Raw genomic sequence first — 19,939 nt, forward strand, 5'->3', positions numbered from 1 at the left:
AAGCAGTATCTTTACAATATGAATAACTGTTTTGTATATTAATAAGGAAATAGGTAGATTGCAATAGGTAGATAAATTTAGAATACTGTCAAAAATATATTTATGAAACTATATATCAATAATGAAGTTCAAAAGTAATGTATATGAGTATCTTAAAATTTTGTTTTGCCTAAAGCCTAAAATGTTCTTTGAATTAGTTTTTAGTGTCAATTTTGTAATAAAACAGAAAAGAAATGAGTAGAGTTAACTTTCTAGTTTATACTTGTGATATTCATCATATGTATTCATTAATTTTTGAAATATGATATTTAATAGAGATACATTGGCTACTTATGCAGTTTAGCCTCTCTTTTTTTTAATGTTTATGCTGTGTAGTATGAAAGTTTACGACTTCGAGACAATGCATAAGAAATAGAAAGTAGTTCAGTTCAATCCTAACCAAAAGACATGGAGATTAGCAAACGATACTGTAGATGAAAAAAACAAAGGATTAGGATAATAATGTAATGAAATCTATGCTAACAATAATCCATTAACTCACATTAATAGCTTATCATTAACCCATTAGCATTCAGATTATTCTATCAAATATTATACTTATTTATTCCCATGTTTAATAATTAATCAGGCACATTGATATTTCAGTGATGTGATTGTTTATATTAAGAATGACATTGTAGGGTAGGTGAGAGAGGTCAGATTTGAACATAAAACAAGTGGAATATTTGGGCCAGTTATGGCCAGTTTAAATGCTAAAGGGTTAATTTAACGGGGTGTCTGTAGCTCAGTGCTTATGTAAATGTGATATAACTGAACAAATTGGGCATTAGACTAACTATTCATAGCTCATGAGATCAGAATCTTTTGCCAGCAGCTTATATTTCTGGCCAAAGTAATTTATGCTATGCCCAGCTAGTCAGTGCTGCAACACCTGGGGATTGGCACTACATCATTTATTGGTTTAGCAGATATAAATCTCTCATTTTTTTTTCCAACCCTTTAGCATTCAGATTACACTGTCAAGTTTAATACTAATTAATTTGCATTGCCTTGAATTAATCATGCATTGTCTTGCAACTTTGATATTACAATGAAGTGATTGTATATTTTTAGAATGACATTGTAGGGTAGGTGTAAGAGGCCAGATGTTGACGGTTTGAACATAAAAAAGATAGAATATTTGAGTTGGATATGGCTGGTTTAAATGCTAATGGATTAATGCCAAAAAAAAACAAAACAAAGACTAAATAACTGACACATAGAAACCCCTTGCATCCCAGAAGCATTTAAATTTTGCATTTTACTTCTGCTTGTAAGAAATTTTGCAAAGTTGGAAGAGTGTATGAGTGTGTGTGTGTGTGTGTGTATGAGAGAGAGAGAGAGAGAGAGAATATTCATTTTAATATATGACAAAATAATAACTTCACATTTTAAAAACTTTACATATATTCATTTGTTTTTACTTAATTTTTCTATGCTGGCATGGATTTGCCAAAATACTTAGTATTGAAGCAATGTTTTACAGCTGAATACATTTTCTGTTGCTAGCCTTTATGTATTTTCATTTTTTTCTTTTTTTTCTGTTTTACTTGACTTAGAAACTAAAGAGAAAGCTAGAGAACGATTTCTTGATTTCTTGATAGGTAATTGTCAGCATAATATCATTTTCTCTCAGCACTTTCATGCAAAGATGAAAAGTGTAAACATTGACACCCAACACCCACCCACCCACCCCACACACACACATGCATACATACAGGATACATACCAACCAATCTGGAGCAAAGTGAGGTCGAAATTGAGATCTTGGGGAGAGAATGCAAATTCTTAATTTATATGCTACAAATGGTCACAATATCTAGGGCTACAAAAATCTGCAAGACCTTAAGATTTAAAGGATGATGGTTAAAACAAGATACTTTCCTTCTCGACCTTGCTACCAAGTAGGTGACCAGTCAAAATTTACTCAAAATTAAAAAGAGAAAGAGAACATACATACACATATATACATATGTGTGTATTTATAAATTATTGCTATTAGTGATTGTAGTAGTAAATAGCAAATTTGTGGAGGCGCAATGGCCTAGTGGTTAGGGCAGCGGACTCGCGGTCATAGGATCGCGGTTTCGATTCCCAGACCGGGCATTGTGAGTGTTTATTGAGCGAAAACACCCAAAAGTTCCACGAGGCTCCGGCAGGGGATGGTGGTGATCCCTGTTGTACTCTTTCACCACAACTTTCTCTCACTCTTACTTCCTGTTTCTGTTGTACCTGTATTTCAAAGGGCCAGCCTTGTCACTCTCTGTGTCACGCTGAATATCCCTGAGAACTATGTTAAGGGTACACGTGTCTGTGGAGTGCTCAGCCACTTACACGTTAATTTCACGAGCAGGCTGTCCCGTTGATTCGGATCAACCGGAACCCTCGTCGTCGTAACCGTCGGAGTGCTTCCCCATCCAAATAGCAAATCAGTTTTGAAGCAAATTTTGTTGTCTAAGGAGATAAATGAATTCATAAAGAATTTTGCAAACCAAATACAAAAACAAGGTTTTGAAGCAGAAAATCATAAAAATAATGAGATATAATTGAGCATTTGATGTTATAAGAAATTATAAACAGTCACCTGAGAATGGATTGAAATTAATCCACAGACAACAAACAATGGTTTTACAAAAGAAAGTTACATAAAACTGCCAATCAATGTTATCTGCTCCTCATAAACATCTCTGAGTTTATTCACTTCTAAATTACTTAATAGTATTGGTGACAAAATTTGAATTTGTTATGTAGATTGGTAATTGTCAACTGGTACATAAGCATCTAAAGTGATACCATCATTGAAAGGTAAATAATATTTTGATATTTAATAGAAAATAGAATATTACTACAATAAAATAGACAAATGAAAAAAAGCTTTTAAATGTCTTAAGGATTTTTTTTGGGGGGGGGGGTTCCTATTTCATTAGGCACAGGCATAGCTGTGTGGTAAGAAATTTTCTTCCCAGCCACACGGTTCCAGGTTCAGTTCCACTGTATGACACCTTGGAAAAGTGTCTTCTATTATAGCCCCATGCTGACCAAAGCTTTGGGAGTGGATTTGATAGATGGAAATCAAAAGAAGCCTCACACACACACACATATATGTTTGTGTGTGTGTGTGTATATATATATATATATATATATATATATGTATGTATGTATATATATATACACACATGCATATCTTTGTTTTTGTTCCCCACCTCCACTGCTTGACAACTGGTGTTGGTTTGTTTAAATCCCTGTAAGTTAGCAATCCAGCAAAAGAGAGCAATAGAATAAGTGCCAGGCATAAAAATAATACTGGGGTCAATTCATTGAACTAAACTTCTTCAACTAGTGCCCCCACATGGCCACAATGTAATGACTGGAAAAAGTAAAAGATGACAGATAAAATACTTTCAGATTTACTACATTTGTTCTGGACAAATTGAAGAAGTATATATTTCTCTGATGCATTTCTGCTTCCATCATTCTTACCTCACTGATTACTATTTTTCTTAAGGGAAAAAATCATGGTTCTGAGGTTTTTAAAAAATTTTTATTGTGCATCCTGATATATTTTTTCCCACCGTCTTCTCTCTTTTTCAACTGGGGTAAACCTATTTCTTTATTACCCACAAGGGGCTAAACACAGAGGGGACAAGCAAGGACAGACAAACGGATTAAGTTGATTACAACGACCCCAGTGCGTAACTGGTACTTAATTTATCGACCCCGAAAGGATGAAAGGCAAAGTCGACCTCGGCAGAATTTGAACTCACAATGTAACGCAGACGAAATACCTATTTCTTTATTACCCACAAGGGGCTAAACACAGAGGGGACAAGCAAGGACAGACAAACGGATTAAGTTGATTACAACGACCCCAGTGCGTAACTGGTACTTAATTTATCGACCCCGAAAGGATGAAAGGCAAAGTCGACCTCGGCAGAATTTGAACTCACAATGTAACGCAGACGAAATACCTATTTCTTTATTACCCACAAGGGGCTAAACACAGAGGGGACCAGCAAGGACAGACAAACGGATTAAGTCGATTACAACGACCTCAGTGCGAAACTGGTACTTAATTTATCGACCCCAAAAGGATGAAAGGCAAAGTCGACCTCGGCAGAATTTGAACTCACAATGTAACGCAGACGAAATACCTATTTCTTTATTACCCACAAGGGGCTAAACACAGAGGGGACAAGCAAGGACAGACAAACGGATTAAGTCGATTACAACGACCCCAGTGCGTAACTGGTACTTAATTTATCGACCCCGAAAGGATGAAAGACAAAGTCGACCTCGGCGGAATTCGAACTCACAATGTAACGGCAGCCGAAATACCGCAAAGCATTTTGCCCGACGTGCTAACGATTCTGCCAGCTCGCCGCCTTTAACTGGGGTAAACCATATATCTCCTCTACAGCAAAACACCAATTCTTATCCTTCTATCATGTTTCAACTTCTCACCTGCTATATAAAACCAACAACCTTAGTACTATACATCCTTCTGTTGATGGGTCTTGCCTTGAAAGTTATTTGGTAGTCCCACTAGAACTGGCACCATGTAAAAAGCACCCAGTGCACTCAATGGCTATTGTTAGGAAGGGCATCCAGCAATAGGAACCCATGCCAAAGCAGACACTGGGGCTTGGCACAGTCCTCTGGTTCACCAGATTCTCTTAAGCCATCCAACCAATGCCAGCATGGAAAATAGATGTTTGATGATGATGTGGTGATAAGTCTAGATCAAGAGTTTATATATAAAATATTCTCATCAAGTGCTATTATCTAAACAAACACTGATGATTTTGCATTTGTTTGAAATGCATTTTTGACGATTCTTTGTAGCTACTTAGATAAACAATTGATTATGCATTATAGGAATGTATTATCTTGATAACTTATTGCTTCAATCATTCTATAGTTATGGAGTTAACTTTAAAAAAAAATTATGTTAATAACATCTAGTATGCATATAATTGTAGTTTTGTTAATTAGTCACTAATTTCTTTATTTTAGTGATAAGATTATTATGATGAACTTGAACAAAGACCATGCATAACCTGCATTCATTTAAGTAAATCATCCGTTTGAACGAAATCTGTGATTGTACAACTTATTTGGTTTTAGCCAAATACGATAATTTACTATAATTTGATAACTAAACATAGAACTAACAACAAGCCAGCAATCACATTATCAAGTCAAACTGAAATGTTTGAATTTTTTCTTCAAATTTCAAATTCACATTTCTATATTTGGTTCATTTCTCCTTGATAATTTTTACATTGAAAACCAAACACTCCTTAATGACAAGAGTAAAGATTAATTGTTTTAAAACATTGAGCAAAGTCTTGAACTAAAACAGTCATTAATGTTTAAATGTAAAGATTCTGTCAGTATTGCCTCATAATTAAACTATTGATATCAGATAGTGTGCAAACAAAGATTAACTGATTTCTTTTAAAATTACTATTTAAGGTATAGACCAATATGCAGTTTTAAAAAAATCATCTGTTATATTTTGGAGTCATTAATATTTAACAGTAAAGATCCTGTCAAGTTGGCCTCATAATTAAAGTAGTGACATCACATACTGTGCAATCAAAAAATTCACCAACTTCTTTAAGCCATGTGGTATAAATAATATACCATAAAAATCATAATTACTGATTTTCTCATTTGGAGACTGATAATTTCGATGAGATATGAGTTAAAGGTTTTTACAAATACTGTTTATCATATTCCTCCAGGCCATAACAAAGGAATTTAAGACTGGCTGCCTCTGTGAGCTTCTCTACACTGATGACCTTGTTCTTATTGCTGAATCACTACATGAACCAGAAAGGAAAATTCAAGTAAGGAAGCAAGGTGTGGAATCTAAGAACCTTAGAACTGAATTAACTAAGACCAAAGCCGCCCTAGTATGTAAGAAAATGGACAAAACTCAAATCCCTTCAGGGAGGGAGATGGCACTGTTCAACATGCAGGAAAGGTGTTGGTAGAAACTCCATACCATATACTGAATGCAAGGTAAAGACACATAAGAGGTGCAGCAGTATCATGGGAATGTTCACAAAAAGTAGTCTTTGTCTGTTGCAGATGTGCAGACACAATAAACACTAAGAATATACAGAGAATAGACTTCAGGACAGCTACATAAAGAATTGCTGATCTCTAATTGTGAAGGGAACCTGCAGAAGGGGTGGATCTCAGAAGACATGAGACAAAGTAATGAGAATAGGTCTTCAGACATTGAGCCTCATAGAGGAGATAACAAGGCACATCAAACTAACTAAAACTGTGGCCATCCATACATACAGGTAAATTCCCTGCATCCTTCTCTCTCAGCCAAGAGATCCTTCCCTTGAGGGCTCACAGGTGCTGGAGCCACATAAAAACACCTGTGCCAGTGCCACACAAAAGCACCTGTGTCAGTGTCACATAAAAACATCCATCTTGGTGTGACATAAAAGCACTCATGCCAGTGTCACATAAAAAGTGCCCAATACACTGTGTGAAGTGGTTGGCATTAGGAAGAGTATCCAGCTGTAGAAACCAAGCAAAGATATAGAATTGGATCCTGGCCAGCTCTTGCCTAAATGGCAATCTGGATAAGCACATTAGAAATACGATATATAAGTGGAGTAGTAAAAATATGTAAAACATTCTCAAATTTAAAACGCGACATTATTTTTGTTATCTATACACCAACAATGGAGCTTTGTATCTTTGTTAGAAAGCAGCTTCTTCTTCAGAGGAAGAATTCACATAATCAAAAACAGAGGAGAGCACACACACACACACACACATGCACACACACGCACACACACACACACACACACACACACACACACACACACACACACACACACACACATGCATATATATATGCACACACAATTATCCTTGGACTAGTATTGAACCAAGAAATATTACATTACAATACACAAGTACAGAATAGCACTGCTGAAGGCTGCATATTCTAATCAATTTTAATGTCATTTACACTAATTTTCTGAAGACCAAGTTCCATTTAAAATTTTTTTATCTTATATTTTATTTATTTACTTTTCTGGTCTAGTAGAAAGGGCTGTGTCCATAGCTTTTGTAGGTCCTTCAAGACACCAGTGAAATCAATTCATTTAATGTTCCTCTTGAACATAATAGGCATTGAGCATTTTGGGTTTTCAGCACAATACACAGTATCATTTGATACTTTTCTAAATTCTTACATGATTCTTTCACAATAAATTATACATTCTATAGTCGGCATCATTTCTGTTTTGGCACTAGACAGGTTCTACTAATCTTCGTTTAGTTCTCTCTCTCCTCTGATAAGGGTTATCTTCTATTTTTCTTCACTATTTTGAACATAAACAATCGTTCTGTTTGCGCACCCTTTCACAAATTAGGCAATAAATCAATTCATCTAACCTTGACACTGGCTTGGTGAGGTACTCAAGTATTCTTGAACACCATGAAACAGTCCAGTATTTTTCGTATGAGTGGGCAACTCAGATTGAAAAAAGAACATTCATATTGTTTATATTTCATGAAATCAAAATGGTTTAAACATTTCAAACTTGTTCAACATCATAGAAAAGAAAGAATTACAGGGCCGACACTATTTTGTTTTGTTATGAAGAGACAATAGGGACAAAAAATTAATTTTTTGTTATCAGTTTTTTTTTTTATTTTTGTGGAGAGCTGATATTGTCTGTTTGAGAACTGTTGACAGAATTTACAGGGTTTTTGTTTCATTTTTTTTTTTTTTTTTTGCATCTTCTCAAATAAGTTCTCAAAATGAGAAACAAAGTCCCAGTTGTGACAGGATTTCAAAGTGTGAACTCCGAAATGTTTGCATGCCTGATATTTTGATATTCTACACATACAAAGCTATATGAAAAGAATATACTGAACATGAAAAATGTAAATTTTTTTGAATCATATTGAAATGATTATTTTCTAAGAAAACCAGGCTTACTTTTGTTCAATATTTTATTTGAAAGCTACAAATTTGTGCAAATTGTCATACGTTCATTTATTAAGCCTGTTTAAAAGATGAAGACTCATTTAAGACAGTTTTAAAATATCAACATGTATGCATGTAGGTATGTATTAGTGTGGTAAAATATTAGGCACAATTTGATCATGCCTTTTTGTTCTCTTGGTTTTGAAAACCTTAAAATTCAGACAGAAAATCATTTTGTCTATATTTCACTTCAAGTTCAGAACAATAGATATTGTTTACTTCACCTTCCCTTACACATAAAAGCATTAAGTCACCCACAGCTAGTTATATATAAAGCAGGGAGCTAATACTTTTCTCAATATGGCAGACCATGTTGCACTCACATAGACATCATGACAACTAAACATACACATACAAATAAAAGCAATTTCATCGCCTTATTTCCTTATTCAAACATGTGTGAGTTTTTTTTCTTCTTTGACTTCCGACCATGGGACTGATTAATGTTGAGAGCTTCTAGTCTTAATGGTTTTCGTATTGTAGTATCAGCAGCAGTGTCACTGTTTGTTGATAGGGAACCACATATTGGTGAAGATTTATGAGTAGGTTCGAGTTGGACTTCAGAGCTTGTGAAAGAGCTTCCTTGCACTAATGGTACAGAATGCTGGTGTGGCATATTCATAAAGTTCGCAGAAGAGGAGAAACTTTCTTTGATTTGACTAACACCTAAAGAAAAGAAAACATATTTAGTTAATGTTTAAACAAATAATTTTATTATTAATAATGAGTTGTTGAAGAGGTCACAAGATGTGTGATGAAAGATTTTAGACAAGGGACACTAAAATAATAATAATAATAATAATAATAATAATAATAATAATAATAATAATAATAATAATAATAATAATAATATATATTCACTGGGTAATTTGCAAAAACCTGGATTTGCCCCATGAAAAAAACTGGTGGGAACACAATCCACCTCCAGTGCTTGAAAATGACCACATCTCACTCCTCTGGAACTTCACCATTCAAACTGACAGGAAGATAGATGCAAATAGGCCAGACATCATATTGAAAGACTTCAGACAAAGAACATGCCTCCTCATTGATATGACTGTCCCAATCGATATAAACGTATCTGTCAAGACCTACCAAAAACTGAGCAAATATAAAGATCTTGAAATAGAAATCAGCAAAATGTGGAAGCTGAAGACTAAAACAATACCTGTTGTCATAGGTGCCCTGGGAATGATAGCAAAAGGGACTGATTGCTACCTAACTCAGATACCAGGAAACCCCACAATGGCAGAAATTCAAAAGATAGTGCTCATGGGAACTGCTCATATCCTACGCAAAATACTCTCTATGTAATCCCAAGGTTTAAAACAAACTTTTTTTTATTTTTATTTTAACTTTTTATTTATTTATTTATTTATTTATTTTTTTTATGTATTAGACATTCACTAGTACAACACCAAAAAAAAAAAAAACCCAAATATATGGCACAGAACTTCCAACCTGTTGTCTCTTGAGGTCTCTGGGTGAGACTTGGAGCCAACTTGTACAGATATAAAGCAAAAGTCAAACAGAATAATAATAATAATAATAATAATAATGCCCTGATGCAGTACCAGGCAGCGGCTCTCATGGCTTCTGATCTTAACTGACTGGAAGTGTTATCATGTACATTGTTTTGTCTTGGTATAAAACATGGGCTACAGAAAAATATTCTGCTCAATACCACAGATTTGCTTGTCAGTTGTTTGACGGTAACCAGTTGAGCATGTCCCTTAGTGGCTGACGATATGTGCATCTCTGATCACGAGTAGAAGTAGTGGGGGAGCATCATAGCCATGTGTCAAGAGGAATTCTTTGGGGTTTGAATAATTTACCTCTGAGAACATGAGTGCTACGTTCAACATCCTTAAACAACCCTTATTCAGAGACCATTTGAGTGGAATGGGCTACTCAACCAGAAGAAAATTCTAACTGGGCCCCACCTGCAAGGTCACGTGCTGTTTATCTTGATATGAAATCACCATGTCGCGCACATATGGTTGTGATGCATGTGCTTGGTGTACCCTTATCAGACGGGTAGTCATGATGGGTATACTGGGCTTCGTATATTTTACCCCAGTGTCACTTTGATGGCATGCACTGCTCTCTCACTCAATAATAATAATAATAATAATAATAATAATAATAATAATAATAATAATAAAGCTGAAGTGAAGAATGAGTATATAGTGCATGTAGCAGATGAAATGCCCATAAGCATTTTGCCCAGCATGCTAATGGTTCTGCCAGCTTGCCATCTTAATTACAATCATAATTATAATAACTGGGAGATGAAGAAGGCTTTAATGGTTCCACTGTTGACTGGAGCATTGGGATGTATATCAGACAGTTTCGATAACTGTCTAGATAAGATCAGAATTGATGCAAGGTTTACAGGTCATGCAGAAGACAGCACTACTTGTATAAAGCATGCATTTGAAGGAAAGGCTTGCCTTTGTAAGGCACAGGAGAGGAAGCAATAAGGAAGTTTTGTCAATATGTTGTAGCCTGCTCCCTAACTGAAATGTCTGGACTGTTTAACATCTATGAGTCTGAGATTTACAAAATTGAAACATGATGATGATGAAGATAGTTTAAGTAACAAGGTAACATTAGAAGAGATATGGTTGGCTATTTCAATTGGATATTGAGCAAGGTGATTTCATAGAACTTTTTATAACAATCTTTTTTAAATAATGGTTTCAAATTTTGGCACAAGGCCAGCAAGTTTGAGAGAGGATGTAAGTCAATTACACTGACCTCAGAGCTCAACTGGTACTTATTTAATCGACCCCGAAAGGATGAATGGCAAAGTCGACCTCAGCGGAATTTGAACTCAGAACATAACGGCAGACGAAATAGAGCTACTCATTTCGCCCGGCGTGCTAACGTTTCTTCCAGCTTGCCGCCTCTGTAGAAAATTGTATAAAAATATCCATTTTTCTGAAAGTTATGAGGTAACAAATTCAAAGTGGGGGTACACTTGTGTAGGTATGCCTATGGTGTTTTCTTTGAAGCAAAAATATTGCAACTAATACCTTTCCACGTTTATAAATGCATAAACATTTCGCATTTCGGTGTTTTAATCTAAGAGTGATTTCATAGAGCTTTTTATAACAATCTTTTTTAAATAATGGTTTCAAATTTTGGCACAAGGCCAGCAAATTTGAGAGAGGATGTAAGTCAATTACATTGACCTCAGAGCTCAACTGGTACTCATTTTATTGACCCCAAAAGGATGAAAGGCTAAGTTGACCTCAATAAAATTAGAATGCAGAACATAAAGTGAGATGTAAAGATGCTAATTGTGCCAGCTCACTGCCTTAATTTTTTTAAATGAGGCAAATAAATATAATCTGACTTTGTATTTGGAAGATCTCAGATACATGTCATAGCTCCCACCTAGCAGGTGGTACCTGCTTGAACTTCTGGTACTTTCCATAGGTTCTTAATAGTAACATATACAACTTGAAGATAACAAATGATTAAAGAATTTAACATAGTAACACAATACAGGTGCAGGTGTGGCTGTGTGGTAAGAAGCTTGCTTCCCATCTACATGGTTTTGGGTTCAGTCCCACAGCATGTCACCTTGGGCAAGTACCTTCTACTATAGCTTCAGGCTAACCAAAGGTTTGTGAGTGGATTTGGTAGTTGGAAACTGGAAGAAGCCTGTCATATTTATATATATGTATGTATGCATGTATGCATGCATGCATGCATGCATGTATGTATGTATGTATGTATGTATGTATGTATGTATGTATGTATGTATGTATGTATATATATATATATATATACAAATATATGTGTGTGTGTGCATCTTTGTCCCTCCCCCATCATCACTTGACAACAAGTGTTGGTGTGTTTATGTCCTTAAAACTTAGTGGTGTGGCAAAGAAACCAACAGACCAACAGGCTTAAAAATAAGTCCTGGGGTCAAATCATTTGACAAAAATACTTCAAGGCAGTGCTCCAGCATGGCCGCAGACAAATGACTGGAACGAATAAAAGAATAAAAGAACGACACTACCAACGAATTTAAGCTTCCAAGATATGACAGGGATAGTTTAACCTACAAAGATCATTCAGTAAATAACTTAAGGTAGAAGATTATTGTTTTCGTGCCAACCAGGAGAGACAGTTGTTTCTAAACTATTGGCATTGTATAAGTGGAACAAAGCTCTCTTTGATCTTTTGAAGAAAGACACTTGTATGCACACCATGAATGTATTTAGGAAGATTACCAACTGAGTTTAATCTCAGTAACTCACAACAAAATTAAATACTTTTTATTTACAACTTTCCTACTGATATAAGATTCCATGAAATAAAAGTCTCAGCATAGAATTATCAGCTTATAATGGATTCATTTTGTGTCATTTTACAAAAAAAAGAAACAAAATTAGATTAATGGCTTGTCTGTATGTATGACTGCTGGTTTGTTTATTAATTTGTGATAATGAAAATATAATCAAATATAATTAAATTGAAACTTATGATATTAAATATTTTTCATATAGATAATCAGTAATAACCATCTATTTTGTGTTACTGACACTTTCTGAAAATTCCTAAAGATAATATGCATTATGCGTGTGCAAGAAGCGTGTGTGTGTGTGTGTGTGGTGTGTGTGTGTGTGTGTGTGTGTGTGTGTGTGTGTGTGTGTGTGTGTATGTGTGTGTGTGTGTGTGTGTGTGTGTGTGACGGGGGGGGCCAAATTTCTGTAATGTTTATTTAGTTTTGATCTTCATCATAGGTTAGGTTATAGTTTAGTATTGTATTTGAAATGCTTTCATTAAGAAAACCAACTATGTTCTGAAAGCCATAATTTTTCTTATGTGCAGATGCCAGCAGGAAAGAACTTGATTAGATAAATTCTAGATGATTGTATCAGATAAATTTTGCACTTCGCCAACTCATCAAACAAAAAGACATAAAAAAAAAACAAATAACAGATAGATGATAATTTCAATCTTACATACAATGTATGCTTTTTAAACCTTTCAAGAAGAAACATCAATTTACATGTAAATAATTAGATATTATAAGAGTAGAAGTCTTCAAATATGCATGTATGACCATATAATTTGCTCTGAATTTAGAATAAACAAAAATAATTATTCTAATATTGCAACAGAAGTTTAGCCCTCCAGTTAGACATGCATAATAAATGGGTAATTAATTAGTAAAACAATTATTCTTTAACATTTTTATATATAAATGAATTAAACTAAAATGGTAATTATAAATATAACATTTAAGTTGGCTTGTTTAATTACATAGTTTATCAATGTATTGGATCCAGCGCATCACACAAGTTATCATTTTATATAGAACTGTGTGCATGTGTGCACGATGTATACACACAGAGATATACATACATACATATGTCTATATATATATATACATATATATATATATATATATATATATATATATATATATATATATATATATATATACATACATATATGTGTGTGTGTATGTGTATGTATATATATATGTATATATATATATATATATATATATATATATATATATATATATATACATACACACTCACATATATATACTAACGACAAAAATTCTATCACAAAGTTGTAATTGTTTTACATATTTTTTTTAGAAAATGTATCTTTCTAAGGAGGGAAGGTTGGACCTTAGCCTGTGGATCCCTTCCTGCAGCTAAAATAGTAAATTGAGTGTTTCTTTTAAATTGTTGAAGATTGTTCATTTCAGTTTTTTTAAATTACTGAAGGTTAATAATTTTGTTTTCTTAAAAAGTATATGATAGGAAAGACATTCAAAAGATACGTAAATTTAAAGAAATTTACACACATACACACACTTGTACACGAGTAATCACATGCGTTTTTGCAAATTTCTTGCACATACACGTGTGTTCTTATTTAGAGTTTTGTGTCAGGGGAAGATATAAGGTTTCTTGCACAGATATGTGCTCTAACACAGAGCTTCTATTAAAGACGACCTGATAAGATTTATGAAAAATAAAATCACTGCATTGTTACAGTTGACAAACATTCAGTATGAAACAATATGGACCTTTGTTGGTGGGATATCTTCACACAATATGTTCCTCAGTGGTCTTGACTAACCATTCATCATGAATTCAAGTATGGAGTCTTACTTTACTCACAATTAATCCTCACAGTCGAATATATTCATCCATGAGTTTAATTCTCTCTTTTGCTTGAGGAATCCAATTCTTTCTTTTGGTTGAACCAGACTTTAAGGCATTTCCCAGATCCACAATGGTCAACAATGTCGGTTCAGATCCACTTCTCATTATTCATTTTTCTTCCCCTGCTGATTAGCTCCGTGTGCTCTATTCTCTTATTCTTTCACTAGTTACATTCATCAGCATGTGGGGTCATGTTGAGGGTAGTACCTTCAAAGGTTTTTAGTTGATTATATTGATCCCAGGCGGCAAGCTATCAGATACGTTAGCACGCCGGGCGAAATGCGTAGCTGTATTTTGTCTGCCGTTACGTTCTGGGTTCAAATTCCGCCGAGGTCCACTTTGCCTTTCATCCTTTCGGGGTCGGTAAATTAAGTACCAGTTACGCACTGGGGTCGATGTAATCGACTTAACCCGTTTGTCTGTCCTCTCTGTGTTTAGCCCCTTGTGGGTAGTAAAGAAATATATATTGATCCCAGTAATTATTTGAGTCTGGTTCTTATCTTATCTGTTTCACCAGTCAGTTACAAGATATAAAGAAGCACAAAATGAAGAACTATGTTGTTTTTCAGACAAGTGTAAGCATAAACAAAGACATATACATGCATTGTCACTTGTAAGAGAGTACAACTCGGCAGCTGGTACTACACTTTTGCCAATTGTTTTAGGTACTTATGTAGTTGAGTGTAAATACAAGCACACTTTCGTGGCTCTTCCACTCTTTACTCAACAGAATACTGAGGATGTGACAGCTGAAGGGAGAGAGAGAGAGAGCTGCTCCTACAGTCATCTAGCACTCACTTGCAGTTGATTACATTCTCGAGTAGCATGAGTAAAATTCTACATTTGCTGTTCACTTTACAATAAACTCCACAAAGTTTCAAATAAATAAATCTCCAAAACTGTCTTTCTTCTTTCAGCCAGGCTCACTTCCATGTACACATCCGTACCAAGTGCAAAAATATCTTCAACCACTTAAAATTAACAAGGCAATTGGGCCTGACAGTGTCCCTCCCATTACCCCCAATGAATCTCCTCAGTGCTAGCACCTATCTTTATCAAACACTTCAATCTCTCTCCCCTCCTTCTTTCTCTCTCCCCCTCTCTACTACCAGTCTATTGCCCTTCATTGCAGAAATCCCTATTGTGATGGAGACTGGTATTAATAACAATCTTATCTCTTCTTAACTAACAACAGCATTAGCTTTGTAGAGCTGCTAGAGACCTCCTCCTCTATGTCACTCAATACTTAGTTTTCATTCTTGAGAAATTTGGAAATTTGTGAACAACAATTTTGTTACACTTGACATCAGCAAAGTATTCAACCATCTTTAGTATGCAATATCATATCTAAACTCTCCGTATATCAATCTCTCATCTTAGTTAGTTAGTTAGTTAGTTAATTTGGCTCAAAAGCAAATAGCAAGGCCATGTAGGGGGACATGGAGTTAAGTACAGGGTGGTGTTCATGTAAAGAGTTCAGGCCACTTGAGGTCAAGGGAGGCTTTGAACAAAGCGGTCGTCGGCATCTTCACCATCTCATCTGGCAGCTTGTTCCACGGATCTGCAACCCGGACGGAGAAAGCTCCTCTCCTTCGATTGAGATGAAATCGTCGCAGGTAGAGCTTTTCGGAATGACCCCGCAGCCGACGCTCTGGAGCAGGAGTGAAGAACAGCTCTTTCGAGAGGTTACACTTTCCGCTTATAATGTTGTGGGCGAGAATGAGATCACCACGGCGGCGGCGTTTTTCAAGAGAATAAAGGTTGAGCGTCCTCAGCCTTTCTTCGTAGGACAAATTTTTGAGACCATGAACCATGCGGGTAGCCAGCCTCTGGAATGGTAGCTTCTAGCTATTTTGCGCCACTTGTATGTGCTGACAGAGCTCTTCTGACCCACACTTTATCAACCCTTATGTAGTTGAAAGTTCAGTTTTTTTCCCCACGTGCTTTTTCATTTACATCAAAGATTTGGTCTGTCATCACTTCCAACAATGCACATTCCTATCACTCTTCACTAACCTTTTATATATCTATATTTCATCCACAGCATTTGAGACACTTCATGAAAATAAATTAATCGCATTAATTTTACTGATCTCAGAAGGTCTGCGAAACCATGAGCACAACACCATCCTAAGCCAAAATCCTTAAAAGATAAATAAACAAAACAACTAATCTGTATGATGATATTGTCTATATCCCTTTAGCATTTAAACTGGCTATGTCAAGTCTATACATTCTACCTCTTTTATGTTCAAACTGACCAGATCCAGTCTCTCACACCTACCCTACATAGTCATGAAAAATAAACACATTATTGAAATCTCAAAGCTAGAAGATAATGCATGATTAATTCAAAACAATGTGAATAAATAAGCATTATGTTTGACAAAGTAATCTGAATGTTAAAGGGTTAAATCTTGGATTGAGTGTTGCGTAGCCAATATTTTCCAATTAGTGTGGTTAACTTTCTATGTACTGTCCTTGTGGTCAAGAGACTAATAGTAGGGTGTTTCAGGGGAGTTTTGGTGCTGTATGGGCAAGAGACAGTGATATATGACCAAAAGTCTAGTTTTCAGTCAAGAGACTAGGGCTGGAATCTAGTCAGAAGACTGGCGGTAGTGTATGGTCAAGAAACTAAGAGTGGCATATGGTGAGGAGTCTAATGATGGTATGTGGTCCGATGACTAGTGGTGGTGGTTTGTAGTCAAGAGATTAAGAGTGATGTGTAGTCAAGGGAACTAGTGTTGGGGTGTGGTCAAAGAGACAGGTGTCAGTGTATTATTACGAGTGTTGTTGTTGTTGTGGTAGTGGTGTATTGTTAAGAGTGTGGAGGTGTGGTAGTGGACATTCAAGGGAGATGTGGTAGTCGTAGTGTGTATTCAGGGAACTTGGATTAATTTGCATCAGCAAAATTCAGTTCGATAAAGTTTAACCCTTCAGTATTCACATTACTCTTTCAAATGCAATGCTTATTTCTCCACATTGTTTTGAATTTATCCTACATTATCTCGTAGCTTTGAGACTTCGATGATGTCATTGTTTATTCTTAAAATGACATTGGAGGATATGTATGAGAGGCCTGATCTGGTCAGTTAGAACAAAAAACTGGTAGAATATTTGAGACCGATCTGGTCAGTTTGGGTACTAGAAGATCAGAAAAAAAAGATAAATTCTATGAAAGTGTGACAAGATTCAGGTTCTGCTTTAAACTCAGGCGAAGGTCCCCACTTGAAATATTAGAATTTTCTTATCCCCACAGCATACTGACATTATCCAAAGACATCTAGTAGTAACATTACTAAAAATCAAAAGTAAAATGAATAAATAAAAACGTCTCTTATACAGATTTATTGTTATCATGGGAATTTCATGCAAATTGGTAAAATTTCTAAGTTTTTACAAGATTATATACAGAAGGAACCAGTTGATTCTGCATACCATTTTATAAAAACACAATTCCAAAACTATCCACAAGCAACATACTTTGAAATACAAACTACTTTTATTGTTTCGTGTTTTATTCACTAATACTTCTAACAGCCAGATATCTTGCCTATTCTATGCAAAGTTTCTTTCTTTCCTTAATTGTTTCATTAAAGAAAACTTAATTAGAGATTTGGATGATGCAGTTCTATAAATCAAAATTTATGCTATCGATTGTCACGTGTCTTGGAATATATTTGCAGCAAAACACATTGAACAAATTTCAAGTATTCTATAAATTTTAACAATCTTAATCTAAAAAATATATATATAAGAAGAAGGAAAAAAAAAAAACACAACAGATATAGTATAGAAGATATTTCAATATAAAAACTCATCAAATACATTTTATGGTTCTAATAAAATACAAGCATCCTTATCGTTGTCACATTGTTTTGTTGGCATGGAGATTTATGCTACACACAGAGGAATAGATTTATATATAATTTCACATAAATAATAAAGGATGAAAGTTTATTAGCATATAAACACAAACGCATCATTGTAGACACATGCATATATAATATGAAAATATCAAACAAAAAAATCTGAATTGATGTACATAAGTATGCTAAAAGTTTAAACTTGATAATATGTTACTGATCACTGTTATTATCATCATCATCACCATTATTATTAATGCTATTATTATGATTATTATTGTTATTATTATTATTATTATTATTATTATTATTATTATTATTATTATTATTATTATTATTGCAGTAAGAATTCATTATATAGACAGAGACAGAGTACTCACACTTGTATGTACATATGTACATTTGTATGTACGTATGTATGTATGCATCTTTGTATGCATGTACATATGTATGTATGTATGTATCAATGTCAGAGAACATATTTTATGAAACATTCCGAAAAATACACATATAGAATAAAAGATTACAAAAGTAAATTTCTCTGGTCAGCTGAAGAACGGAAGCTTAGATTTATTGGCAAACTTTGTCAGATTGTAAACAAGCACCATAGTAATGTATGTATTTATGTATTTGAGTTTCACTTATTCTCTATGTAGTCTTTCGATTTTCTTTCATGCAGAATAATTGCAGTTGACAACTTTTCACTTGAAGAGAAAAGCTAACAAAGATTTTTTTTTCCCCCTCTTTTCTCCAAATATTAATTTATGATGAAAGTAAGCCTACATCAGGAACAAAACTATATCTTACATATATTTTTTTCTCTTTTCTTTTAAAAATCATTTTACTCCAAAGACTTTATTTATTTGTGTGTATATGCATGTAAATAAAGCAACAAATGTCTAATATACAATTATTTATAATGTAATTATTTATTTATTTGTAAATAATATATCTATACTAAGTGGATATGAAAAACGTGTCATTTTAATGCTGTGTGCTACATCATAATAGATAATAAAAATATACTGTTTTTTTGTTTTGTTAAGTGATTTCTTTTTATTTTTTTTATTTTCTGTTATTTCTTTTTTCTGAAATGACAATATGAACAATTACTTATATCATAAAAATCATGGAAGACTAATCTCAGTTTTGCTTTTCACCTGCTCTTTATTTGTTTGAAATATAAAGTGGCTTTTTTTTCTTTTTTGTTGCTTTGTTTAACAAGCAAGTTTTTTTTTTTTTTTTGAGTAGCTGATCTTTTATACTGGGTTCATTTTTAGTTATTTATTGCAGCAAAGAAACAGTCCACATAAAAATGTGTTGTTTCATAAAATTTACTATGGGTTTCCAATAACTGATGCCAGATTTCTTGATGGCACTAGTCACCAATATCAGTATTCTATGAACAACAAAAACAAAGCATTTAACTAAATTAATTCAGATTCATTAGACATGGCAAGTGCAGTAAAAAAAAAAACTCCCAAATACTGAACTACCCTGAAATTTTTACACATATTCAAACTAGTATACAACTTTTCATGAACTTTTTCATGAAGCTTGTATGCTTTGCCAGATGTGCAATGTCAGTGTTCATGCATGACAGAGTGTAAGAGTCTTGGGAGAAAAATTGAGCAATAGAAGCATCAGATGTGGTGTGCAAGAAGGATGACTGTGCTGGTATGGTTATGTAATGCATATAGATGAGGACAGCAGTGTGATGAAGTGCCAATCTCTGACAGTGGAGGAAACCTGTGGAAGAGGTAGACCCAGGAAGACATGAGATGAGGTGATGAAGCATG

The 19,939-nt window shown here is 34.4% G+C and overlaps 1 protein-coding gene across 1 annotated transcript in view; it reads right to left on the reverse strand.

Annotated features, from left to right (window-relative positions):
* Positions 1-8,016: 8,016 nt before the first annotated feature.
* Positions 8,017-19,939, reverse strand: part of LOC115212278 (osmotic avoidance abnormal protein 3-like) — a 907,318-nt gene continuing 895,395 nt past the window's right edge. Inside the window, exon 16 of the mRNA XM_036503083.1 lies at positions 8,017-8,734. Within this exon, the coding sequence (XP_036358976.1) occupies positions 8,454-8,734 (281 nt within the window). The 3' untranslated portion in view covers positions 8,017-8,453. The remainder of the gene's footprint in view (positions 8,735-19,939) is intronic.

The sequence above is a fragment of the Octopus sinensis genome, linkage group LG5, assembly GCF_006345805.1.
Source record: "Octopus sinensis linkage group LG5, ASM634580v1, whole genome shotgun sequence".
In the NCBI taxonomy this organism is placed as follows: Eukaryota; Metazoa; Mollusca; class Cephalopoda; order Octopoda; family Octopodidae; genus Octopus; species Octopus sinensis.